Below are 27,459 nucleotides of genomic sequence, written 5' to 3'. Positions count from 1 at the left end.
TCATAACTACTCACTGCTTAAATCACAACACATTTACAGGCAGCTGATGAGGAATTTGCTGGGACTGGGGAAGGAGCCGGCCGCTGCCTGCCGTGGCAGTGCTGGGTGCTGCCCATGCAGCTACGTAGAGCTGCATCTCCTGCGGGTGCTGTGAAGTTCCTGCCAACATGCTTCTTAATCGGGGTTAATTCCTGAATTATTTCATTGTCAGTTTGCTAGAAATTCCAAATTCAGGCCAAGAACTGCAGCTGAAGTTCAGCTGAAAGATGTCTTTTTTTTTTTTTTTTTTTAAAAAAAAAGTGCAAGGAGTCCAAAACCCAGCGAGTGAGAGAAAGACTGTGCGTGCCCACCGCACAGTACTGAGTGAACTTATTTGAAGCCCGGTAAACAGTAGCCCCTACAAACTGGTAAACAAGTACCCCTACAGCCTGGATTTTGGCAGTGTCTCAGCTGCGAGGACTGGGCTCGTACTCTCTGTGCACTGGGAAGGCACGCACATCTTTTCAGCCGGATTGAATTCTTGCTATTCGTTCAGATAATGAGCCTCAATCAATGCTCTCATTTACTGACAAAATCCAGGGCGAACAAATTCATATTCAAAACCCAGCTCCCGCAAAAAGCCCTCACAAGTGATTGCCTGGCACGTGCAGGGTCACCCATGAGCATCTGATTAGTTAGCCAATTAAAATAAAACTGATGGATCGTTAAAGCAGCCAGAGGTTTTCAAGGGGCTTTCTGTGAGTTGGTCCAGGCTGCTGGGTTTTTTTTTTTTTAATTATTATTTTTTTTGCAGGCAGACTTGAGGTCGTGCTCCCCACACTGTGCACAGGGAGGGGCTCATTCCCAGACGCATGCACCCACCTCTGGTCCCCCTTGGAAAACCTCGAGTTCCTGCTGGTTTGGAGCACAAGCAGCACCAGATCCCCTCTACCGAGAGAGGTAGTGATCCTCTCGGAGCGGTTTATGACGCTCAGGCAGGACCTCAATGCCTGCAACACTTCTTGGCTGTGAGACTCTAAAGCTAGGACAAGGGTGAGAAGTTCAACAAAACTGTAAGCAAGACGGTAACTCAACTTTCCCCAAAGGGAAGATTTTTTGTTTTGCTGACGACAGGTTTTCTTCTGACAGCCATCCGCAGAGATTCTCATTCTGTCCTCTACAGCATTTTTGGTATGAATATATTCAGGGACTTGATGCTGTGAAATGGATCACTAGTGTGATCCAGTCTGGCATATCCTACGGATATACAGATATACAGACATATCGTACAGACATATGAAAGTTTGAGGTCTAATTCATGTTTGCCATGCTCAAACAAACAAACAAAAAAACCCTCAACATCTCTTTCCTTCTTAACAATCATTATTTTATTAATATATTTTACAAGATTGCAATTGAAATCATTTAAATACAAATTTTTTTATACAGAAAGTGTAATAAAGTTAAAATAGTTCCTTGTGTAATTCATAGCATTATTGCAATGCTTACAAAATTTTGCATAGAGTGTGCAAGGATTGATGTTATTTGATACAAAAAAGCTTTATATTTTCCCACACAATCACACACATACATAAATTAAAAAGAAAAAAGCCAAACGAATCTGAATTTCTTAATGAGAACTGTGATAAGACTTTAAATTCATTTTGTCCTGTTTACACGATCAAGGTCATTGGTGGTTATCAGAGTAGAGGTCAGACAAGGTATTTTACCATCACAGATGAAAACTGCTATAGCATACGGGTCATGCCTTTTATGCTACTGCTGTAGATGAACGGGGTTTTGCTTTGACTCGCACTGAATGTTGTTTTACTGCTGGGTCTACCTACGCGGAGCGTTTGTTGTGTTAATATCGACAACTCTATTGGCATCGTGCACAAGGAAACTAATTCAAATAAGGGGTGGGCAAAAAACCAAAACAAACCAACCCCAAACCCAAAGGGATCTGAGTCAGATCCAGCAGGTCAATCCCTTCCCTGCTCCCAAACTACTGCATGGCGCAGATCCAGACCGAGATCTGGGTCACAGCTCAGGAAAAGCTCTGATCTAGGGAGAAATCCAGGTGTGAATGCTGTACAAACATAGGACATAATTGCTCAGATCTGCTCTTCATGAGGTTTCTGGCACGCTCTTACTCTGCTGAGCAAGGGCAGGTCCTGTTCATCTTAACTTCTGTGCTCTCTCCGGTAACCCACGAAAGGGGACAGGAAAGCGAACCCCTCCAGCAGCGCCGGCCCTGCCAAAGCCACCCTGCGGCAGCGCGCCCTGCCCGAGCTCCGGCGCACCCGAGAGCCCCGCGCCCGCCCGCTGCTTCTCGCGCTGCCCACCCAACCCCCAGCTCAACTCCAGATGGTTCGTGGTGGCGACGAGGAGCCGAGCTGGATGAACATGCCTCCGGTTTCAGGCAGCGGCTTGAGCTCTTTATCTGCACCTACGTGACAGGGAGACCCCAGAGGCATGAGGGGTCCCTGCTGTCCCCAGGAGCACCCAGGCTGGGGTTTAGACAGGGCAGCCAAACTCTTCCTTTTGAGTTCACAAAAAGTGCTAAACCTTTAGGGCCAAACCCCCAGGCGGTGTAGGCTACCAGTGAGTTAAATGGAGCCAAATCCTGATTTACACCAGCTACAGAGTCAAATCCCTGTGCTGTGAGTGGCCCTGCTGCACGGCTCCAGCCCAGCCTCCCCAGGCAGGCACCAGGCCTTGCTGCCACTTCTGATGCAGAGGACCGGGCAATGGGATGGAGATAACGAGAAAGGGCAAAGCCACCCACCAGCCTCCCCCACCTCGCAGGCTTCCCGAGCGGAGGCAGCGTACCAGGGTACCATCCCCACGGCATCCCCTCGGATGCTGTACAGGATTACCAGGACAAAGCAGCGGTGGCTTTAAGAGCTGCTCAGCTGCACCTTCTGGAATTACTGCCGATGCCTTCAAGGTGGTCCAAGGCTTGTTAGAACAGCAACCAGCAACCACCAGCATTATTTATACCACTTAAACTGCAGATACGTATCATCTGTAAAATCATTAATACTGCCAAAGTGTTTCATTACCTGCTACATGAATAATAGCACTGACACCGAGTGCACAAGCCCAGAGGAGAACCCAGATGAAGACAAAATTATCAGGCTCTGACTTAGCGAAGGAACTAACTCCCTGCTCTACAGGCAGCTACCCTAGAGAAATCTAGCCGTAGTGTTAAGGGGTGGTGGTGTTTGCAGCTAAGTAAGTGTGGGAGAAGCTCTAACAGCAACATTTTTTTCATCCAGCCTTCGATAAAAATAGAACCGCCCACAAATAATTATTCTTTTGCTCTCCAGCGTAAGCCTGCCTCAAGATGTTTCAAGGACTCCGTTATGAGGAAATTTTTAAAAGACCAAAGAAACTGCATCGCTTTAGAAAGGGATAATGCATTTAGCAGTAGCAGGCTTTGGAACGCTTTATCTCCTATTGGTGGTTAAGCCTTTTGAATGGGGCAAAAATGTGAGAGTACAATGCCATTTAAAATTCCTGTTACATGCAAAGATGCACATGACCTATACTTTGCAATGGGCCTATTCCTATAATGGCAAATATGTTAGAAATGGTGAGACTTTCCATTTGGGTAGGACCTGTTGAAAGGCTCCAAAGAGTCCTTTTTAATCTTAGAAGAAAAGACTGTTTAACTAAGGCTGCATGTTTTTATCTAAAGCATTTGGTAGCAGGGCACCATGTAAATGTAACACTTCTGCACAAATTTCTCCTTCTGATATTTTCTCTTGCTGGCAGAAAGAATAAACCAACTAAATGCGAGACAAACATACAGTTATGTATCACTTCACAGTGGGTATATCCTTCCTATTTTTTAATTCTGGTCAAAAACTAACAAAAACTCAATCCACGGAGATGAGTTGCCTCAAAGGAAATCTGGCTTCCTCTGAATAGGCAGCCCATCGGTACCGACTGGTGGCAGAGAATCCCAGCCACCGCGCGGCTTTGAACTGAATGTATAAGGTGAGACATTTCCCGGGAGTGACACCAGTGCTAACATTCCCGCAGGAATTACACTTGTAGCAAATTAATTTTTAAGGGACTCACCCTCTAATTTAAAGTGGCTTGGATGGGAAACCTCGGTGGTGCGCTACGATTATATTTTCTTCTTCGCTTCGGATAAAAATCCTGCAGCTTTAAATATCCATCTTTTCCTGTATAAAGAAAGTGTGTTGCTTTTCACAAGGGCACAATACAATTCAAATGGCAGGACAAGAGAGTCTGAAATGATAAAGCCTCAGGGCTGTATGTACATAACCATAGGCTCCTCAACCACAGCAGACTTAAAAGCTTTCTAAATACAAGCTATTCACTGTAATTTCCGTCTAAGCCCCAAGCCACTGTGGTTATTGTGGACGGAAACAACACCCTAGCAATCTTGAACAGCCCAAGCTGTAAGTGGTTTCAGTGACAGTAATTCCACTGTGCACCATGAAAGATCAGGCGTAATTGCTACCATATTTAGTAAAATGGATGTTATTAATCTAAAGTATAATAGTGTAAACAGAGAAGTTTGCTGCATTACCGTGATTAGGGTGACGTCTCTCAGCATTTCTTCCCTCTCCCTCCTACCTGCCTTGTTTAATTCACTCCACTCTGGAATAATCTCATCAGCACCACGTCAGTGTTTAACCCTGCCCCACTCAGCCGTAAACTCAGCTACATCAGCTGTGAAAACACTGCAATCGCACTGCAGGATTTAGCTAAAAGTCCCAAATTTCAGCTTAGTGCCACTGCTACACGCAGGTTTTGGTTTTTGGGGGTATGCGAGATCGAGAAGCGACATGATGGGGGTTCGGGGGCTGCTGCACGCAGCCCCATGCGTGGCAGGACACTGGCTACCCAAATATTACACAGCAATTTCAGAACTGAGGAAAAAGGTTAAAATGGGGAAAAACGGAAATGTTGCCGGGGTTGTGTTCCTTAACAGCAGTGGCAATAAAAAGGCTGGTATTTTCGCATTCGCAAAGCACCAATCCAGTGCTTGGCAAAGCTTTGCAGGAACATGCCCTGCGTTTGCTGGGGTGAATTCTGGATGACATTTCAAAATTTAAAATGTCAGCCATAAAAAAAAAAAGAAAAAAGAACACAGCCTCTAACTTTTTTTGTTTTTACTGTATGCACTTTTAAAATGAAATCATTACGGCACAGTTACTCCTCTTCACGAAGCTGGTACTGCAGTTCCTGATCTGCTAATGCTCGAGTGCAGGTAAGTGAACAGCCAGTAGCCTTTACTCAGTTTATTTATACTTTCAGCCCAGGATGATGTCTTTTAGTGTTCTGGGTTATTTCTTCACATTTCAAATTTCAGGTAACCTTGCCCTCTGTACACATTTAAAGATTTTTCACATTATTTTCTTTTCTCCCCATTAACGAAGTTAGAGTTTTCCTGCCACTTTACTCTCTCAAGCGCAGCTTGGCAATAAACCTGTGTTTTTCTTGCCCGGTTCGAAAAAGCACCATTAAAGTTAATGCATTTCAGGTGTGAGAGCAACCAGAGAAGGGATGAATTTCTGTAAGTCTTTGGTCTTTGTCTCACTCTCTTTTGCAACGTGAAACTTAAAGCCATAACAACAAATATAAAGAAAACTGGCTTTTGTTGTAAACAAGTGTATGTGAGTGTGTGTGTGTGTGTGTATATATATATTTGTGTATGTGTGTGCGCATCTTACGACAACAAAAGCTAATTTCCTTTAAGAACATCTGTATTTGCAGACTAGGTATGTTGTGAACTAACCTGACGTCTTCACAAGTTCTACAGGAATCTCTCTTTAAGCTTGGAGAAATTTCTAGGGAGGTTTTTTTTTTATTTAGACATAATTTTGCTATACTATATATTGCAGATGGTATTTTTAGGTTTATGCCTTAAACTTTTTTGTTTGTGCATGTATGTGATATTTCTGATTAAAGGAGAAAAAAAAAACCCTCTCAAAATACAGCTGTTTGACAGCACATGACTGAGAGAACCAAATATAAGTCATTCTCATGCATGCTTGTTTTTAAAAAAAAGTATACCTAGGAGAGGCCTTATACATATTTAGTAGTTACTGTCTTCCCATTTTCATGACTTCCTTTAGTGTTAACATTTCTTTGTACTCTTAAGCTACCTATTTCACTGACTACTGGGCAGTATACTTCAAAAACTGTAAAAAAAAAAAAAAACCAGACCAAAAAAACCCCACAAAGAAACCTGGAGGATGGATACAGTTGTATAGTCAGTATGACAAAGTCTTTTTGCCTTAGAAAAACCATCCTAACTCACCTGTGACAGCAGAAGGGCCATACACTACCGATGGATAAGGTACTGGTGTACAGGAGAGCACTGACAGTCACCTTCCGGACTGCTTACTGAAGTGTCACATTTAAAGCAAATTTAACAAGGTCCCCAAGCCCTATAAAATTAAGAGTTACAATACATAAACGCATTTATCTTCAACTGCAGTATTCATGGTTGCCTATGGTATATTGACATTAGTAGCACAGTCCCCTGATCAGCATTTCAATGGGGTTTTAATGCTCACAGCTGCAATGCAGCCTTGCACCCAGGGACGAATCAGGGTTGGGTCCCACAGCCACCCCACGGGCTGGCAGTGCTTCCACTGCCGTCAGCACCCCGAATTTTCACCTATCCAGCTCCTGTCATAGCTCAGGCTGCGAAGTCGTCGGCATCCCTTCCATCGAGCTCGGCAGAAACAATTCACCACCCACCGCAGCCTTGCCTTGGCGTCGGGAGGTAAAACTAAACTCCGGTTTGAGATAAACATCACCTCCCCAAACAGCAAATGCTCAAACGAACTGACTTGCAGGCCCGATTCATAAAGAAATACACACACCCTGGTTTGTTTTTGGCATTTTATCGACGGCAGGTAGAGCATACGGACGAAATTCCAGCCAGGGAGGCTCTCCCTTAAATGGGCTGAGGGAAAACCAACCCATACAGGTACAGCAACTGCGAGGGATTTCGGGGCAAGGCAGGAGGAAAAGGGGCTCTCGCGCGTTTGCCTCATCCACCAGCTGAGTCGGTCACGCCACAACAGCCCCAACAAACTATGAAGCGGGAGAGAGCTGGATGGGTTTGCATGCTGCTTTTTAAACAAAATGCCTGGTTTTTTCCCTGGGATCTCAGACACACAGTCCTGTTTGCTCTGGTTTGCCACTCACCAGGGAATCATCGCGTGGCCAACGCAAGCGCAGGCAGCATCGTCTAAACCGCTGTCTTAAAACTCAAGTGGGGCTCCAAGGATTTACAAGTCTCTATACGGGGTCAATCTCTCTAGCAACAGTTCCTCATCTTTCAACACAGCGTATCATTTTATGCTTTTTAAGATGGAAACATGATTGTAAAATGCATTGAAGCAACTAGAATTCCTTTACGTAGACATAATTAAGGTACCCTTTGTTCACCTCAGAGGAGCGTCTGCACCGATGGCACGGATGTGTAAGGTCGTTCCCTAACAGCTCCCCCACAGAAATTCATACCAAAATAAATGGTTGAATGTCCTTAAGCAGTGTCGTGGCCTTCGTGATACGAGAAGGTGACAACCTCATCCAAGAGCCCAGCTGAGAAGACCAGCCACTCAGAATTAATCTGTTGGGATGGAAATCCTCAGCAGAGCAGCCTCAGAGGGTGGGGAGGAGGACTGGGCCACCAGCCTCTCGGGAGCGGAGCACGGGAATCAGGATGCAGCGTCCCTGCTGGGTCAGTCCCTGCGTCCAGCCCTGCCTTTCTCAGCAGCATTAATGCTCTCAGGGATGGGGAGGTCGACGCAACTCCTTTTCTGTACAGGGTACTCTTCCTGCAGCACGTCTTCACAACTGCTCACACGGGATTTGTTTATGAATTGGGCCACGCTTCCTATACGGTTTGTGATCAGTATTAAATGAAACAGGGAAAAAAACTCTACAGTAAATGTAGGACTATGAATGGGACTTCAGTTGCAGTCCCAGAGGTAACGTACGCAGTATTTTGCAATATTAAACATGGTAAAAAAAAAGTCTGTATCGCTCTAGGTGCTCCTACAGTCTTAATGCGTTTCATTAATATCTGTTTTAAGTTGCACAACCAGTTCCCAAGACACCCTCCTGTCCCTCCCCCCAAATAAACTAGTTTTAATAACAAGATAAATATGATGTGCTTCTCCTTGCTGAGTGCATTGACTTAAGGCATAGGCACAATTCCCCTCTTTGAACAGAGATGGTATAGTCCTGTGTCCCAATACAATTGTTATCCTGGGTGACCCTTTGCATTCAAACATTGACTCAAGACATAATAATTACAGGAATAATTCATTAACAAATAGTTTGAATTTGTTAATTAATCAGAAAACATTACTGAAATAAAAGTAGATAATTCAATCCTCTTTCAGGAATAAATTTTATGGGAGTGTGGCTTTGTTAGGCAGCAACACATCTAATCTAAACTTCATAGAAATCTTTCCTTTGAGTCCAGTCAGTTTTGGATTAAGCCAGAATTGTTCGTTTAAAAAAAAAAAAATCAAACCCTGGTACTCTCCAGACCACAAAAAAATACATGGAAATCTGTAAAAAAGGAATGGGCTAAATTATCTCTAAACTCTTCTGTCAGCTACATTTTTTCTTGAAGATCGCTTGAAGAATACCAGTTCTGCTTAGATATCACTAGGAATGGGCACAGATCTGTCGTATTTGCACATGAGGTAATATTTTCAAAAGCATCTCAGTGGCTTAGAAACCTTGCTGTCCTTGTGAGAGTTACTGCGACTTGGATATTTTTGCAGTAATTAGTACATTTGTTTTTCAAGGATTTTTACATGCACGTGGATGCAATTATGGGTCAGAATTCAATGATCAGGGCTCTTCTCCTTATTTTTCAAAACTTGAACTGTGGAAGTAATGTTACCAGGTCAGATTTCACGTTTAATCCTGTCTGTAAGTGACTCCTGGACTTAAATAAAGAAAAATGCACCCATGAAGAGATGCAACCACAGAGTTTCCGGGGCTCAAATTCTAGAGGAACCAGCACCCAAAGCCCTTGCTTTCCAGTAATCTGGCTTTGTCACAATCTTTATAAATCCTTAAAAAAAGTCTGTTTTATTGTCAGCATCTCTGATATTTGCAAGCTTCACCAAATCTAAGTGACCTTAGACTGTATATCCCGAAAAGAAAGATGACAAAAATTCTGGCATAGCATTGGCAATACACATTTAATTTGTATTAATTTCTCTCTATCTATGGGTAGAAAAGGTAATTTTTTCCCTTTTTATAGGTATTGATAGGTGACGTCCAAATCTTAAATCTTCACCCTTCACATGGTATCTCAAATCTTTTCAAAATTAAAGGTGCTAATGGAAAGGGTGATCCAGGACACCTGTTAACTGAGGTGGTTCAGGATTTTTCTATTTAGTCCAACTTTCACAATTTTTTTTTCCTTCCAAGACCTAAATGCAAAGCCAGTTTTGATAGCACAGAGATGACTTTAGGTTAGGGTTAGAGCTGATGCATCACATCTGAATAGCACAAAGCATCCTTGGCCATGCACAGGCAAGTCTCAAAACCCTTCAGAAAAATACATGATTATTCCAGCAAGATCTGGACTTTTCCACTGGCCAAGTGCAACCCATGTCTCCCAACAGGGAGCCATGCTTCAGTTGAAAATTAAAGAGTGTAATTTAATCTTAGGTATCTTGGATCACTCTAGGTGATCAGTACAGCACATCTGGCTTTTTTTTTTTTTTTTTCCCCATGCCACTGATTTAATGGTGCAAAAATAATCAGAGATGCTTCTCTTCCCGTTGTATGTTGGTGGGTCTACATCGGTTCCAGCATCTTGCCCAGCCAGCAATCCCATTGCTCTGAGAACATGATCAAAAACGAGGAGTGATCATTAGACTATATTAATACGGAAAGGTTCAGGGGAGCATCAAGTCCAATTCAGCAGATTGTACCAGTAAATTTTGGTGTGGGAAAGAGAAATGCTACACAAATGTAACAGGGTCACCCTGGGATTCCTTGTACTGAAACATCATTTTATACAGAGGATATATATATTTTATATATATTTTTTTATATATATTCACACACACGCGCGCGCACACACAAAAAAAGTCTTTGATAGGCTTTCTGTGTTCTAGTAAAAATAGTTGGCAGCGGCAATCTGTGAGACCAGAACTGGCTTTTGTGCTGCCTGCGATGCCCCACTGCAAATTGTCTCTCAAAGGCAGACGCTTGTATTTATTTGGCAGGTCGAGCTAGTGCCTGCCTGAGACAGAAATAACCTCCCATTGGGACACACACAGAGCTCGTAGATTTTTTGCCTGGACCCTGCAGAAGAGGAAGATCCTTGAGGCAAGTTAGGTAGTTTGATTTTTGCAGAATTCAACATTATCTGAAGTCGGAGGGGGGAGAGAGAGAAAGAGAGAGAGAATTAGTGGAGAGATGTTATTTTTGATCTTGTGTTTAAAGAAGCTTCCTTCGGACAACTCGGTTGCTACAAAAACTGGGTAGGCAAGTGTATGAAGATGGGAAAGTCTGACTCAAATCAGGGTGAACATATGATCTGCCTTCACCACGAGCCACCTAAGACCTCCAGTTTGTTTCTGCTAACCTACCCACCGTGTTTTCTTGGCTCGTAGCTTCCTGGGGCACCTCCGTGTCTGGGTCAACCCACCCAGAGGTACCCCACTGCTGGGTGGGGAGCGTGTATGGTTCACATCTACGCAACGACTCTGCTCCTCCACCGGGACTGCTGGCACTGTGATCCCATTGCCAGTTACGCTTACAGCCTCACAGCACTGACTTTTATGTATATTTTATGTATATGTATAATACTTTTATGTATATTAAAAATAACTTAAATGCCGCAACAGACCTGAATTTCTCATAAAACAGAACATAAAAGCAAACATGTGGCAGCTCTTAGATACATGGCAGCTACAGGGGCGTGCTCTAACATCACCAAGAAGAGCACAGTAAGATAACCTGCACACCAGAATATTACAGGGCGACTGACGGTATTTGCTCTTATCTTGCAATTACAGTAAGAGTCTCCACTTCAGTTTTAGTATCCAATCATCTAATCTCCTGAAAGAGATAGGTCAATATGCGCATTTTAAAAGCAAATTAGTGTTTAAAACATTAAGGCAACTGCTTGCAGTAGTGAAATGCCTTGGATTTCAATTGTAGTATATTAGGTAGGGGAGGATTGTTTTTTTTGGTGTTTTTTTTTTTTTTGTTAAGACTCCTGGTCTGGGTTTGGAATGTCTTAAAATGCGAATGTTTAGAAATAACAGCAATTGCAATAAAAATCCCATCCTATTCATTACGCCTGACACTAAGGTAGGAAAATGTTAGCTTATGTTGGAGCCCTATTGCCGGGAGGTTTGCCTTCCGTGGGAAGCTCCTCCTGCCGAGGCTCTCGGTGGGTTCCCCAGCGGGAGCTCCTCAGCCACATCCTTCGGTGTCTTCCATCATTGTGGCAGGGGATAAGAACCGTGGGCTCGTGTATTTTTGAGATACCAGAAGGGGCTTAACTCAACACCTATTTTACTTTTGTTCTGTGTTATCAGTTTTAGTTGTTCTGCTTTGGAAGTTTCCCCAGTGTGACAACTTGTCCTCCTAATGTTCCCTTTCTTTCCAAAATGAAAACATCAGCTACAAATGCTTTTCAGATCAATAACGGTGAATTAAGCTCGTCTTATAGAAAAATGTATGATAAAAGATTTAATTATGTTGGCCAAGTAAATCTTGTTTTAAAGTGACAAAGAAACAAAGAATTTAGGAGCACTGTGTATTTTACAGCTGCATAAATCTGCTTGAACAACTGATGCTATTATCCGAGCACTTTAAAAATAATGAATCAGCCTTTGCCACAGAGTGAGGCTCGTTTGCATACGATATGTTCAATCACTGCTAGCAGAAACTAAGCTAGGAAGGCCTGCTTCACCAGTGCCTTCACACCAGGGTTTCAGATGGAGCGGCTCAGTGACTCAGAAGGCTACAAATCTGCAGGAGATGCGTGGCTTGGTCTGGTTTTGCTGCAGGGCTTGACGTCCTTCGCTTACCTCTCCATCTTTGGATTCCAGCCTGAGCTCTGTCCTGCATGTGGCTTTCAAGCTGCCGGCCTCGGCGTTGATCTCGATGCCTTTCGGGGCCTCCATCACCAGCGCGCGCGTAGGTGACTCCAGTCTGTAACAGAAAGGGGAGTTGCAGAGCTCTGTGGCTTGAATCTCGCACAGCCTGACTGCCCATGGCACGGCACCTTAGGACCTGCTGATGTTCAGATCCACGCCTAGTTTAGTCAGTGGAAAGAATTCATGCACAGTGTGGTAAAACACATCACAAACCCAATCTGCTAACATTTCACATCAACCTTGGATGCTGTAAATGCTGGGATAAGATGCAAGGTGCAAGAGCTTCCCCCATGATCAACTTGCTCATATGCAAGATGTGAGGTTTGGAAAGGTTTAAGGGCATAAGGAAATCAATGAAAAAAGAGAAGGCTGAAGACCCCAAAATTCCTGGTCTCCACTCATACGCTCACATCCCACTGCTCCCAGCCAGGCCCCCTGTGCAGTGCTTTGACCCCTCCTAACCATGGATCCACCACCCAGGGATCTAACAACCCTGTTATAGCACTGGCTAACACAACAGAACCTTTTAGTTCAGACAACTGGGGTTAATGCTGTAAGATGTATAAGCGCAAGGTCCAGTCTTCCTTGCTGATATCCATTCACAGGTCTTGTATTATACTTGGCTTTTCTTTATAATACAGTCTTATTACTTTCAGTATTGAAAACGATAATAAAAAACAATTCTCCCTCTTTAGGAATATCCTCTTACTTGATTTTATCACCATTTATTCACTGTACCATCACAAAATCTAGACTATGATCTCCCCAGGTGAAGCAGGCAGGCGGACTGGAACAGAAACTCCTCTGCTTCGACTGCCTTGGGCAGGCAGCGCCGGCAGAACCGCAGCACAAGGGCAGCACACAACCCCCGAGCTCACTTGGGCAGCTTTTAGGATTTGCTTGCCTTACTCCAGTGGCACTTCAGCTGTTTCTCTACTCTTCATATATAATCATTTGTGCAAGTAAGTGTATTCTTAAAGGAATTCCTACTGGGACTGAGACAACGTTATGGGAAACTGAGGGAATTTGGCTGTATTTATTGCAGCCAACAGTTCAATAAAGCAAAGGCACAGTTCCCTCTTGTTGGTGTTATGACTTTCCCTCTTGTTGGTGTCTTCATATTGCTGCTTTTCAAACACCTTTCCCTCAAGACCCCAAACTCATCCGTAATTTCCTGGCTGACTCAACGAAATCTAAATTTCAGGGAAGAACTGAGGCATACGCAGCCCAAGGAATGAGCATGGTCGCATGGTTAGCAGCCTCTGCACAATCTTTCTGAGCTGCTTTTTGTTTGTTCTCTGCAGGGAAGCTACATCTTACATAAACCTTCTTCTGATCCCTCCACTGGTATCACCCCTTGGCTGGTTCCTGGACGAGGAACCTAAGGTTAAGACTGCTGCTACGCACTTTTTTTTTTCCCTGATTGAATTGCAGATTGCATGGAGGAGAAAAACCTTGCAAAGAATGATTGACATTAAATAGTGCTACCTGGGATATGATTCCCTCTGACCTTCCACCTGCAATAACTGCCTTTCCAATATCTGTTAGAATTTCTTTATGGTAAAAATAGCCACAGCACACAGCCTTAGGGCTCTGGCACATGCACTCTGGTGGCTTTCATTACAGTGGCTTAACACGCTGTCTGCCCCACATTTTCCCTGGAGATTTCTGCCCAGGCATACAGTACGCTCTCATCCTTGGTGGTGCGGCTCACAAGCTGCTATCTGCCCCCAAAAATGAAGGACGCTCTGCTTGCACTAAGCCCCTAGGATCTGAGCTGCAGTGGCTGGGGCACAGGCACATATTCCCTCCTGCCACCTCTGCTCCAGAGGCAGGATCCCCCGGAGGAGAAGCAGAGAGCTGAGGCCAGTAATGTCACTGTAGGTAAATTCACCAGAGGATGTGTCCAAACCCCAAGACAGCTGAGCTAATCTGAGGATAAAATAATTCCTAAGAACCACGGCCAGGTTACTCTTCAGCTCTCCGACATCTTAGTGACTCTTCAATTTCTTTGACGTCCTGGCTGTCTCAATATATTTGTTCATCTGTTAATCTTGTAGCTCTTCTGCCCACTGAGAAATAAATCTTGTAAGTGCAAAACAGTGTTCAGACACCACAGTGCAAATGCACTCATTTGCAGCAGCAGCAGCTCTCAATCCCTGCCCTGTACCGGAGCAGCCTCCCAGTCCCACACCAGTGCTTTACTGGAGAGTGCGGAGAGCTGGAAAATTGGTGAATGTCTTCCCATGGTGGGGCGGATCAAGAGGGACCTTCTCCCTGCATATCTTCCCCTGTGCACACAGGTCCCCATAACATCAAACTGAGTTAAATCCATGCTTTGAACAAGCTACCAAGTACCTGGAATCTATTAGATAACATTGTCCCAAAGTTTTATTCTCTTTTCATATCTAACAAAGTGATTGAGTTGTTCTACCTCCTCCACCCAATGAAAACCTACAGGCAGGATAAACAGCATCTTACAAATACCGATGAAAACCCAAGCAATTAGACACATCCTAATCCCTACAGAGCTTCTTGCCTGACAAATGACCCTTTCGAGCACCTCCCGATAGTCCATGGTGTAACGTGGGACAAGCACACAACACTGGGGCTTTGCTGCTGCTCCGTAACCCACCCCGCTCCCTGCAGCACGGGTCTTTTAAGGTTAGCTCAGTTGAGCTGACCCCCACTCTGTCATCCTAAATCACTAGCTCAGACAGCTGCAAACTTGTTGACATGCTGAATTAACCAAAACCTATCCCTTTAATGTTAAAAATATCATTTTGAATCCCAGGAGGCTTTTTTTAGAACCTTAAAACTACAAAAATGAGTGCAAGTACTATAACAGCAATGTGTAGCTCTTCCAAAGATGAGAAGCTGGGGCTTGCAGCCCACATGGTTTTGTACCTGTGCCGTGGGTTTGGAGTCTGACTCTTCCCTCTCTTACACATTCGATATTGGTGTAACTCCATCTGTTTGCATGGGACTTTTGTCCCAATTTATGCTACTGTAAATGAGGACAGAAAGGTCTTAATAATTGCCTTGGCGTTTGAGGGGCATATGATTGTAAGGGATTTAATTTGATTATTTTCTGATATCCTGAATGAATCCCTGAGACACCTGTCTTTAAACCAGGAGCTGAAAAATCTATGCAAAGCCAGAGGAAGCAGTTGAGGAGTTTATGCTCTAGGGGGTTTGAGTAATGTTTACCGAATACTTTCATTTGAAGCAAGTGTTTAAGAGACACTCTGCTTTTAAACCTAATTCTGTCTTCCAGAGCAGAACCAATTTGGAGACTAATAATGAAAGAAAATGATTTAGCAATGAACAGATAATTTGTTCAAAATCAACATTTGTTTTCCAGTGTGATACTCCGGAGCTTTCAGTAGGATTCACATCTCCCGGTTAGGTGTAAGCCCGTACTTACAACAGTAGGCTGGAAAGGCGGCTGCATGAATATAGATTGTTTCATTATTTGCTCCTGCTCTTGAATTTTCCATGCCAGCAATTGGCACATAAGCCCTTTTTATTGACCATGGGTGCTGCTTCTTTTTGCTGCAGTATTTCCAGCACTGGATTCTGACCTCTCTCACAGAGCTGTGCAAGGAAGGTAAATTCACCGCTATCCACAGAGTTACAGCTTGCTGAATTCAGGACTGAGATAAGCTACTTCCTCCCACTGCCATAAAATTGCTCCACTGCACCTAGCAGGCGGATGAAGAGACAGTCTCCTGTCTGGGTGACTACCCACAAACATGGGAATCTCTCCTATGGATTTCGTGTAAGCCCGAAATTTTAAAAGAAAAGACACAAGTAACAGGATTTTCAGAACTATCAAAGTACGCAGGTTCCACTTATTACAACGGGTGTTAGGTACTTCTGAAAATCCCATTAAGCACCTAAATGCCATAACAAATCTGACCCTTAATCTCAGTTCTTAGTTCTGCAACAAAGGTAATAGCACTTCCCAACTCCACAGGGAGGATGAAAAGATAAATATATTAGTGGTTGTGAAGCAGTTACATACTGTAATAACTGAGGCCAGGTAAGTACCACTGCCAAAGATAGATGGCTGGCAGATGGATAACTGATCTTTCCAAAGCTACAGTATTAGGCTCTTACCTTCATCAAAAATACTGTTAGTCTTGTTCCTCCCACTGAGCACACTCAGCCTGCATATCAATGCGCGAGATGATGTATGCAGGGGAAGCCTTTCTCCAGCTTACCATGCTTAATGGGCAGTGTTCAATGTGCCTCTTAAGCTCTTTTACTCAAACCTATCACCAAAGCATCTCACATTTTAAAGAGAGGTGATGGCATGCGTGCATCTCAGAGTGAACCCCTCTCCTGCTATCGCTGGAAATTCTGTGCTCCTAGGAATCAACAAGAGAGTAGAATTTTCAGTGCCATCCCTGCTTTGCTTTGAAAACTTCAGCAATAATTTAAAGGAGGTCAGCACATGAGTTTGTATTGTGGTTCCAGTGAAAGTCATTCTCTTGGAAAGATCATTACTTACCCAGATTTCTAGTTTTCACTTCCTTCATCATAAACAGTCATATTAATCACTCCAGCAGCATAGATTATATTTCCTTCTTGTCCCTCTCCTCTCCTCACCCCCCCCCAGGATAATGCACCGTTTTCCTTACTACTATGAACAGCCTTTTGAATCTGGGGAGAAGAGAGGATATTAAAGATGCAAAGGCAGTACCACCAGCAGCTAGGGGCTGCTGATGTGCTTCCAATAAAGTGGACTATATAACTTCCTTAAAAAAATAAAGTTTAATGTGAATAGTTCAGGCTGAAAAATACTCGCCTGGGTCCAGCACTGATGCAAACTGGGCAAATACAGACTGATTCCTTGGAGCGCATCAGCCTGCGGAGAAGGACCGGAGAAGTGACATTATCTGCACCTCCACGGGGAAGGGCTGGAACCAAAGGCTGCAGCACAGGAGAGGGATGATCCTCAACATGTGAAAGGAGTTAATTTAAGCTAGGGACCTATTGCTGCCACTTTTTTTTTTTTTTTTTTTTAAACAAGGAGTGGCCCCAAGCTTCAGAATTTCTTGTCCCCAACAGAGGACTTTTCTGTGTGGGGCACAAACTTGCAGTATGGAATGGAATTTGCTTGCAGTATGGAAATGGAAAGAGAAGTTTACTCTCAGGAGGTGAGGAGCATATGATGCAGCAGTGTGGTAACATGAGCTAATTTAATTTTGCTTAGAAACCTCTGGACTGAGAACAGAGCATGTATTACTGCAGCTGTAGCCCATTATTTCTAATGACTCTAATTATTTCTTATGGTATCCATCTGACCAGCTATAAGATTTCACATTGAGCATAAAATTAGCCAATGTTACCACTGTGCCTGCTTACGTCTCATACAATTGGTAAATTATGCTGGCAAGTAAACGTAGAGCTTCATCAATTTGCCAGTAATGAACCAGTATCTCAGACTGAAATTTGTTTTCAGTTTTAACTCCCTTCTTTCAATGAAATCAATGGGATCACCCATTCGCAGTGACTTATACTTCTGATTCCATTATTTGTGTGTTATCTTATATATATATCTATTCATAGAAGAAAACACAATACTTTTCTCCCTATTAACTAGAAGTTAATTAGCTTTTACTGAACTGCAAAGAACCCATGCTTAGTTTCTATGTCTAGAATGCTTTTAAAGTTGTTTTAAAATTTGTCTTACCTTTGCTTGTATTGGAACAGAAAACATTTGGGAGGAGGAACAACGGGTTGGGTCTGGACTCACCTGGTGAAAACCTCAACTGATCGTAAGTTCAAGCAAAGTCCTGTCATCTCCCAAAGAGTAAAAAGCTCTGCCCTGAGCTCTACCCTTTGTCACTAGATTTCCTTCCTACTGGAAGGAAACATGAGAACAAAATAAGCTAAAATATGGCAACAACAGCGAGCCTAATATAAAACAGGAAAGAGCACAAAAGGGAGCTGGCCTCGATACATCAGAGTGAGAGGTTAAAATCAAAAGGGGAAAATGTACAATGTCTTTTTCCAAGATACCATGATTTTGACAAAATATGACGTATGTGGCACAGTACAAAAGCAGCAAGTACCCTGAGAGCCTATAGAAGAGATCATCACTAATAAGAAAATATGTATCCCTGTTATTTATTGCCTAGCATTGACATAAATCTTGTTTTCAATTACATTTTAATGAAGCACACCAATTACCGTTTGAATGGGGACATCTGATTACAGTCTCAATCAACAGAAATAAATCTTGCTTATGGAAGGTTTCCAGGGTATTTTCTTTAGGAGCGTTAATTACAGAAGTAAACAAGGATATATTATCATGTCATCCAATTGTAAATCCTACCTATCGCTGTAAATACTGTTTAGTTTGAGAGCATGTATCACCATACAGTTTCCAGTGTTTACGCTGCAAATCTAGTAAGTGACAATTCCAGTGCAGCCATACTCTCAAACAGATTTTTACGGCTGGTGGTCCAAAGCCTCATGTAATTCCTAATATGATCTAGCGGACAATGAATGAAAATTCTTTCAGCTATCATCCACAAACCATGGTTAAGTCCTAAGGAAAATGCAGTTAAATCTGTCAGAGACCTGACAGGAGCAGAGGTCTAATGATGCTTTATTGGAAATTACAGTTTTCTAATTGAGCCAGAGATAAGTCTGATTCAAATGGCAAGGGGTGCAACAACTTTGCTTCTCTCTATTTGGGCAACACAGATTTTGTACAAAGCTGAGTCAAGAGAAAGAAAAAGGAATTGAGAAAATACTACGAACTACCCTTGTGCTTGAAACTATTCATAAAGTTTAATACTTTCTTGGATAGGGAACCTAGTGAACATGTTGCATGAATAGTCCTGCTTGGACTCTGCAAGTGCTGCAGTCCCTGATGGATGAAGGAACGAGCGAGAGAGCGTGTGTGGGTACCTGGGTGCTTGCTCCATCCTCCCCTCCTGGTGAGCTGCATCTATCAAGTCCTGACCATTTCTCCCTGCTTCAGCTCTGCTAATTCAATCTCAAGCCAATGCCTTAAATCTAATTTTACAACTTTCCTTTTCTCTTTTTTTTTTTTAAATAGAACTCTTATAGCTGCAATACAGAAAGAAGTGCTTAATCACAAGAAGTGTAATAAATCTGCTGCTGGTTTTGCTAACTTCAGCTTAGCGCCAAACGAACCAGTTTATATATTTTTCACCTAGTCTGAGCTGCAGGTACTGTGCTCAGTGAACTTTTCCTAAACACAGTCCATGCTAAAACAATACTCTCCTGACCATATAACAAAAATATCTTAATATCTCTTCAGAGACTACAACTCCAGGAGGAGGGCTAGTTGAGTAACAGGAACTGTTTGAAACCATTACGAAGCAGGTCAAAGCCAGCATTAGGAAGATGCTCAGCTAATATTCAAAGACAATTTGAGTGGTCCTAGAGAAATGAGGAACCAGAGGAGTTTGTAGGTATGGTACCGGCTCGCAGCACTAAGCAGGTGAGAACCAGCTTTCATTTTCCTCTGAAAAAAATGTCATTCCTCAGCAAGAGGAAAAGTTTGAGCATGCAGTTCCTCCCAGCACACTGCAAATCTCCTGTTGTAGTCTTCCAGCACACTTTGCACTAGCTGAGGCTTATTCAGAGCGCTAAAAAGCAGTAAAACTAGAAGAACATGGACGAATCAAAATACAATTGTAAATTAATTGTGATTGCCTACCATGCTACAACATGGGAATTGCTGAAGGAGATGTAATAATGTAAAGTTGTCCTAAATGTTTTAGGGTTTGGGGTTTTTTTTGGACTTTTAAAGTAATCTCTGGAATGGTTTACAAGAAGCCAAATATAGTATTTAGAAGACAAAAGCTGAGTTCAAACAGAAGATATCAAATTAATCTAGGGAGAAAAATGTACTGTGTAATACTATTGAGATCTAGTTTCATTATGAACTGGAGAAGTGGTGAAGGGTAGAGATTGTCAAAGAAAAAATATGAGATTAATATTTAACAAAGTGGAGGTATGGCTGAAAAATTAATATCATCTGGATAATTAAGAAATTCTGTTGCTTATAAATCAAGGAAGGAAATTACCATAGAAATTGGGAGATAGTAAAAAATGATGTGTGGTAAATACAGATGTGGTTTTAAGAAGATGATGTGCTTAAGTGGCCAGGGAAGGGATTCGGGGATGCAAAATGAATTATTCCTATTTTAAGTGCAGAGATGACTGCAACTTCACTCTCCTCACCCGGTGGGTTGTGAGCAGATTGATCTTGCTCCGAATCCCTACCGCGCCTGACAGACCTGAGCGGAGAGCTGTCTGCAGGATTACCTCCGTCCTGCCGTGCTCAATCTTTCAGCCTAAATTGATAAGCTGGAACATGGAGAGTCATTAGTGTGCCACGTGGTGGGAAACCTCCACGTAACAGGGCCTGGCTGCGGCCAGAAGAAGATGCTGAGGGGCCAGGGGCCGCATCCCGAGCAGGCACAGTGCCACCGTGCACCGCTCGGCAGAGGTGTTATCAGCTGAGAGCACAGGCGTGATTAATAAAACCACAGCAATTGTAGGTGGGACTGAGAAGATTCAGCCCGTAGAGTATAGCCCTGTACGCTAACATAATCTCTGCCAGGAACAGCCATACGAGACACTATGAAATACAGGGGCAGAGCGTCAGCTCTGGCCGGAGGACAATCAAAGGACAGATGTCCCCTCTCCCGGCATGAGCAGAAGTGGGACAGTAAATGACACACAGCTCTAAGCCATAGCGCTGCTACTGATGCCACTGGCTGGAACTTAAGAGCCTGTAATTATTTTTATTACAAAAAACCTCACCATTAAATGCCTCTCGTCACGTAGTCTGGGTCAAAACTAGTCAAGTAATGGTCTGGAAATGCCTTTGTGGCTGCGTGTGGTAATCAGAGGGCTTGGAGCTGCAGCATGGCCGAGCCTCTGCTCCTGCTGACCACAGCTCCTCTGCACTCCCAGCATGGCAAAGTAACAGACTCGGTAGTTAGACGTGCCTGATCTACTACTTAAACCACCTGCTTTTTGCTTCTCTGATATACCTTGTTACGTAACTTATTGCAATAAAATAAAACAAATCGAAACAAAATAATCCTCTGCCTGTTGCGTGTATTAATGAGCACACTCATTTCACACATGGAGAAAAATAATTACTTTTTATGTTACCATAATTGCCTAAACCACAAATGCATTTTTCAGAAACAAAGGTTGGGCTGGTGTAAGTTTCTAATTATAGGTTGAAAGCTTCTAATTAAAAGGCATAAATTGGAAGAAACCCTTTCAACCAGAATTACAGAAGAGCCTGCTAAGATTGGGTATTATCTTGACGTACTGTCACCAAGGCAGGGAGGAGAAAAAGAAACAGAAACGAAGTGTTCATCAGGGCCACTGCCACCGCCTGCCACCAATGTCTAACAAAGTGCTGCCATCAGGAACACGGAGGAGATGAACACATCACAAAGTAGGTCTGTGGGGCCACCGAATTTCATCGCAACCCTGAGCCATCGGAGCGGGGAGAGCGACAGCTATATTGTCGCCTGGAGGTAACAGCTGAGGCTTAAATGGGCTTTTTCCTGAACTTTATGCTGGCTTCTGGATGGTGGCAGGAGGGCAAAAGCCACCTGAGTTGGCCTAAAATTATAAAACCCGACGGAAAGATGGTACTTGAGTCAGCTAAAACTTGCTAGATTAACCCATAAAATACTTGTTAACATAGACATTATACAGTGCTCTACTTTGGGGTGACTTTCACGTGCAGTCAGTGGTTGACCACTGGGTCAATTTGGGCCAACTCTCCACTACTTTCATGGTTTGCTCTTCTGCTCTACTTCAGAAGGCGGCGGCACAATGCAAATTTTTTATCTTATTCTTCTGTTTTTCAGGGTGTTAAATAATCCTGCTGAGCAGACCAGCATGTCATCACTGACAGAGAAATCGCTTTCTTGTGATAACCCAACGTACCCAAATGAGAGGATTACTGGCAGGGGTGCAGTGCTATGCAAATATTGCAGTCATTAGCATCAGTACTTTGCATGCAGTCTTCTACATCAGAACTGCTTTACGAAGAGAAGAAATGTTGATCTAGATTGTCATTTTAAAATTCTTTTTGAGGTCTATCTGTTATGGGATTTTTACCTGCCGTTTGGTCAGACATAAAGGAAAAGGGTCAGGTAGATTAAAATCTCACGTGGATAGCGCACAGGTTCAGCCTACAGTGCTTTCTGCAATGATGACTTACTTTTTCTCTTTCTCTGATGATTTATTCTATTCCTTCTAAAAACATTGGACTTAATAGTAAATCACTTACAATGAGAAATATAGAGATAACAAAACTAAAAAGGATTTGAAATGGTAGAATAAAAAACCTGCTGGAAAAAAAGGTGTGTCTGTATGCATCGTATACTTGGTGGTGATACCCTTTGGAAACATGTACACACTTGCCTAGGTGGATTTGAAGAGCTTATTTAGCATGACAAATTGGCTACAACCTGATGGCTATTTCTGAAAACCCATTTATGGACCTTCAGACACTCATACTCCTGTGGCATATCCATTCATTGTACAGTCAATTTATAATGATTCCACCAAATTAAATCTTTATTAACAAACTTATTGACTCTGGCTTTGACTTTTTGTCCCCCCTTTTAATTAACTGCAGTAATGAGACAAGCAACATCTAATATAACAACTGACCAAACATTTTGTTTAATACCTGCAGTTTATTTCAAGCGGCTTCACAAAAAATGAAGGCTGAATTGCTATTTGCTAAATGTCAATTTTCACACTCTGTTGAACCTTTTCTGAAGCTTGTCAACCACAAATCTGTAGTCGTTTTCCCCCCTCTGATCAGAGCTATATAGAGCATATAACAGGTTTTCAGTTACTTTTCATTTTTATGCAGAAGATGTACCATTTGCTGTCCCCACTATACTTCACAAAACAGTAAATATGCATAAATTGTAAATCTAAAGGGATACATATGCCAAAGTTGTGGCCTCTTTCACAGTCACAATTTACACTAGCAATACAGTTGTATGTCTGCATGCTGAAGGCCACAGACATGATCCAAACTCCTCAAATCCAGCCCATTATTATGCAACAACAGCGCACCATCCTCTTTTCAAATGTGCTGGGCTCCTGCTCAGAGTTAGGGAGGTGTTTCACCCTCCAGACCACTCGTTCACAGCCTTGCTCCCCGATTAGAGGCACAATTCCCACTTCCAGATGCAATTCCCTGCTCTGCTGCCTGGCAGGCACAAAGCAGCCTCACTTCATCACAAGCGCACACACTTCTTTGTACAAGCAACTATGGCCATGCATAGAGATGTAGGACTCGGCTCCAGTGAGAAGAAATACCTTTTACAGGGTCAAAACCACTGGCAATCACTGAATTTGACCTAACTTTTCCCACACTTATTACTACTTGCTAAAGCTGGGATAGCAAAGAGGGATGACAAAAGATGCTGTCTAGGTAGGATGCTACTACCGAACAGGGCGATAACCAGTGTCTAGTCTGATTTCTGCCATAAACCAGCCTGGGAGTCAGTTGCTCATTCCTGTATCAAACCTAGCTGAACTGAAACCTGCCTTTTAAAAAGACAGACAATTTTTAATAAGTATCCACTGATGTAAGATTCCTCTACATCCCTCCGTTACACCACTGCTTCATAACCTGTTTTGACAATTTGGAAAATTCTCCTGCGTACAACTTACAATGTGCAATAGTGAATCCAAATAAGTGAAAAATGAACATCATCTCTGGAGGAACGCCAAGACAAAGCCAAGGAACAGGCAAGACCGCTGAGCACCGCTGAGAGTGGGGCCCAGTGCTCCTCTGTGTGACCGGCTGCCATTTCGGCCCTGAGGAGTTTGGCAGGGCAACGGGAGGGATGGGGAGTATTTGAAGAAGTTAGTCTCAAAGCTCTTTGATAGTCTAGAACTGAAAATCTTAAAGCTATTTGAGATTTCCAACTAATTTCTTGCTTTCAAATATGCAAAGGAAAATACGTTGGGAAACCGTGCAGAGAAGAAAATAAAGGGATTGTGTGGGTGGGTGGAGGGAGGAATGGAGCAGAGAGAGAAAGAGATCGGGAAACAAAAAAAAACCCCGACTTGCTGAAAAGGAGAGTATAGAGATGTCTCCAAAGGGACTACTTTAATTCTGGGAATAGGATGTTTTGCAAATTCTTAGCATCAATTTATCTTCAACTAAAAATGAAACCGTTTTCTGTTTATCTTTTGCAGATAATCACTCCTGAGTAAAACATACATTTTAAGGTAAGGTTTGGCAATCTTTCAAGAGAGATCTGCTAGATGATATTTTCCTTAACTAAAAAAGAGGCTGAGCCTGGTGGTGGCAATTCACCATGTGCTTGGGAGATGACCGTATTGGCATGAACCCACCTCTATATAGGGCAGCAACATCCCTGTCCTGCTCCACCTGGAACTGGTGGGAACTGGGAGCTATGAAGCTGTGGTGCTTGTCTCCAGAAGCTGTGATCCCTTCTCTTGGCTCTGCTTATGCTATTTCATATGTGCCACATGCTGGCATCCATGTTGTAGGTTGTTCACCTTGTTTGTTTTAAGGTATAGAAATCTGTTCTCCAGCTCCTTGGGTCAACCACAGCAAAATGAGAAGTTGTTCAGCATTTCTTGGCTTCCGTGAGGTTCCTTCCATCTTTCCTTGGGCAAGTCTGCGTTTTGACTGCAATAACCTCCCTTACAGGACTTTTTAGCAGATAAGAAAGAGAAGAGACAATTACAGCTGCTAATGGAAGAGGTCAAATGGAAGTGAAATGAAATGGATTAAAAAAAAAATGAACTGATGTCAGAAAAGCCTCCATACCACTCAGTGGCATAACCACTTCCTAGAACAGATTTTTACCAGGAATTCCATTTCATTTTACTGTATTTTATTTTGATTTTAAAAAGAGAGGCAGACAGGTAGGAGGACTTTGTGGTTGAAGCACTGGAATTCAATTTCCAGCCCTGTGATGAACTGCCTTTGTGACCATGTGCAAGTGCATTCAGTGCTCCCTGGGTTTACTGCAGCACAGCGGTGGCGGGAATGGCTCAGCACAGCCCAGGAGGAGTAATTCTCCCCAACACAGCAAAGTGCTACAGGCAACTCTTTGCCGCTGGTTTCTCCTCGTACCCAAGCCAACTCATCTGAAAACCTTCTCATAGCAGACTGCCACCTCCACTGCAGAGCACGGCCCTCAGCCATCACCTCCACAAGGAACTTCACCAGGCGGTTTCATGCGGTGGGTATGCCCCCAGGTACGCAGAGGTAACCCCACTGACTTCCCAAGAACTGCCCTTGAAAGAAGTCAATGGAGTTACCTTGGAAACATAACATGGGAAAGGAAATTGGACCTTAAAATCAACCTTAATTCTTCCTTTGCATGGCCAAACAAAATAATAATAATGAAGAAACACTGCAAGAGCAAAATAACAATTGTGGTTATTTTACTGCCTTCGAAACCAACAACAATCAAAGCTGTAAGGTGTAATTTTTTTCATGGAACTCCTTGCTTCTTCTGAATTGCCGGCACCCTCACGGTATCTCTCAGCAGTCATATTAACACTATATATTGATTGTCTGCTTGGTAGGCAGCAGGAGGGAAAATAAAACAGGCAAGAACTTAAACTCTCTTTGAGTTCCTCCAGTGCCCGTGGAATATGGACAATTTTCTGTGGGTGGCCACCACTGCTAAAACCTTCCCGGTGAAAATTACTAACACGGTCTTCATCTGTGTCAGTAACCAAAGCCACCACCGAGCCAGGCAGGGCAGAAGTTAGGGTATGGTTTTTCCCTTCTCTTTAAGATGCTGGTGTGTTTCTGTTCTTTCAAGCAAAAGGTACATGAGATGTCTTGGTTTCTACCATTCGAAGCTGTTCCCAAATGTCACCTGCTTCCCGTAGACAGAGAAGTGCTACGTGCTAAGGCTGGCCCGTCACACCCCCAGCACTGGGAACATTGAAATTCAGCATTCCTTGTAACACCTCCATGTCCCAGCAGCCAGGAGTGGTTAATTCCAGTTCCAGAATAGCGAATCCAGTCCTCACTTTGTGGCCCCAAGGACATGAGGACATGTGAAATGTCCACGCACCACGCTGAGGAGCCATGTTCAACGCTGGACCTTCCAGTCCAAACCAGTACCAGAGGCCACTTGCTAATGTTACCCAGCGTCACTGTTGGGATGAAACACTGGAATGAGTCAACCTAACAGATCACTTGTTTTGACACTGAATATCAAGCCTGCCATACAGAGCTCAGAGAAATCGACATATTTGTATCACAGAAATACAGTAGAAAATTTCCTTCAGAGAAATTTCCGCAGTGGGGAGGAGGCACTCGTAGCTGGTTACCTCCTGTCCCTCCTTTCCAAGACGTGTAAATAATATTCTCAACATTTATGGCTAAAAGATTTTCCCAGTATTTCTTTTCATTTTTCACAATCAGACTTCAAGGTTGCCCCAGCTATCAAAATACAACTTTTTAAGCTGGATCCAAACATTGACCAAGACTTGGCTGCGATTTAGGACGGTGAAGAACCAACAACCCCAAACCCATGGCAGTACATCAACATGCCAGGGAAGTGTTCAATACTGCGAGTCCAAAGCTTCAAAATGGAAACTTTGGTGATTTTTGAGCTGCTGTTCTAAAACACATTCTCATGTCCATGCAACATCCCAGCATCCCAGTTTATTGTGGCAATGGATCTTTGTTTTTCAAAGCAAATTAGAAGTGGATGAGAGGCCATAGGGGTCAACCTGGGTCTTCTCCTGCCTCCAGAGGCAGACCACCAGAAAGGTAATTTCACCGTGCCGTGCCTGGTCTCCTTTTGTCTTTTCTTGTTTGCTCAAGACATGGTAGATGTGTGTGACACAGCATTATGCACAGTAAGAACTCGTTTCATCTACAGCATTTAGGAACTAATTCTATAAGAAAATATCAGCCAAACATGCTCTGGTTACCCAAACTGACTGTGAATTGGAAGGGAAAATATTTAAAATAACAGAACCATTAGAAAAGTCTGGACATTTGTAAAGATGTTTACATGCCTGCTAGCCTGTAAAATTCTGGTGTTGCATCTTCCTGTGCCCATTGCATGTGAAGGAGGTAACTGTATCTTATCCTCACACAGTATCTGCCGCTGGATCTTCTGGCCTAAACGATTTTCATTCTTACATAACATACCACATTAACGCTCAAGAAAAGGAACCTATTTCATCCCCGGACTCAATAAAACACGGACAATGGGATCATGAGTCCCATCACACAGGTCTCTCAATAGAACCTGTCTCTGGCGTAAACAGG

General features: G+C 43.1%; 1 protein-coding gene across 2 annotated transcripts in view; it reads right to left on the bottom strand.

The window, feature by feature from the left end:
• Positions 1 to 296: 296 nt before the first annotated feature.
• SGCD (sarcoglycan delta) overlaps positions 297 to 27,459 on the bottom strand; it is a 258,375-nt gene continuing 231,212 nt past the window's right edge. The window contains exons 8-10 of one of the 2 annotated variants that reach the window (XR_012675910.1): positions 12,060 to 12,183; positions 6,284 to 10,384; positions 297 to 4,175 (exon numbers count right to left, since the gene is read on the bottom strand). Coding sequence is in view for 1 of the 2 variants with exons in the window: in XM_075164266.1 (XP_075020367.1) it covers positions 10,211 to 10,384; positions 12,060 to 12,183 (298 nt within the window). In the remaining variant the exon portion in view is untranslated. Of the gene's footprint in view, positions 10,385 to 12,059; positions 12,184 to 27,459 lie in introns of both variants that reach the window. The other variant, XM_075164266.1, reaches the window with a different exon arrangement.

The sequence above is a fragment of the Calonectris borealis genome, chromosome 15 (genome assembly GCF_964195595.1).
Source record: "Calonectris borealis chromosome 15, bCalBor7.hap1.2, whole genome shotgun sequence".
In the NCBI taxonomy this organism is placed as follows: domain Eukaryota; kingdom Metazoa; phylum Chordata; class Aves; order Procellariiformes; family Procellariidae; genus Calonectris; species Calonectris borealis.
The sequence above is the reverse complement of the archived record's forward strand: the minus strand, read 5'-3'. Positions and strand labels throughout refer to the sequence as shown.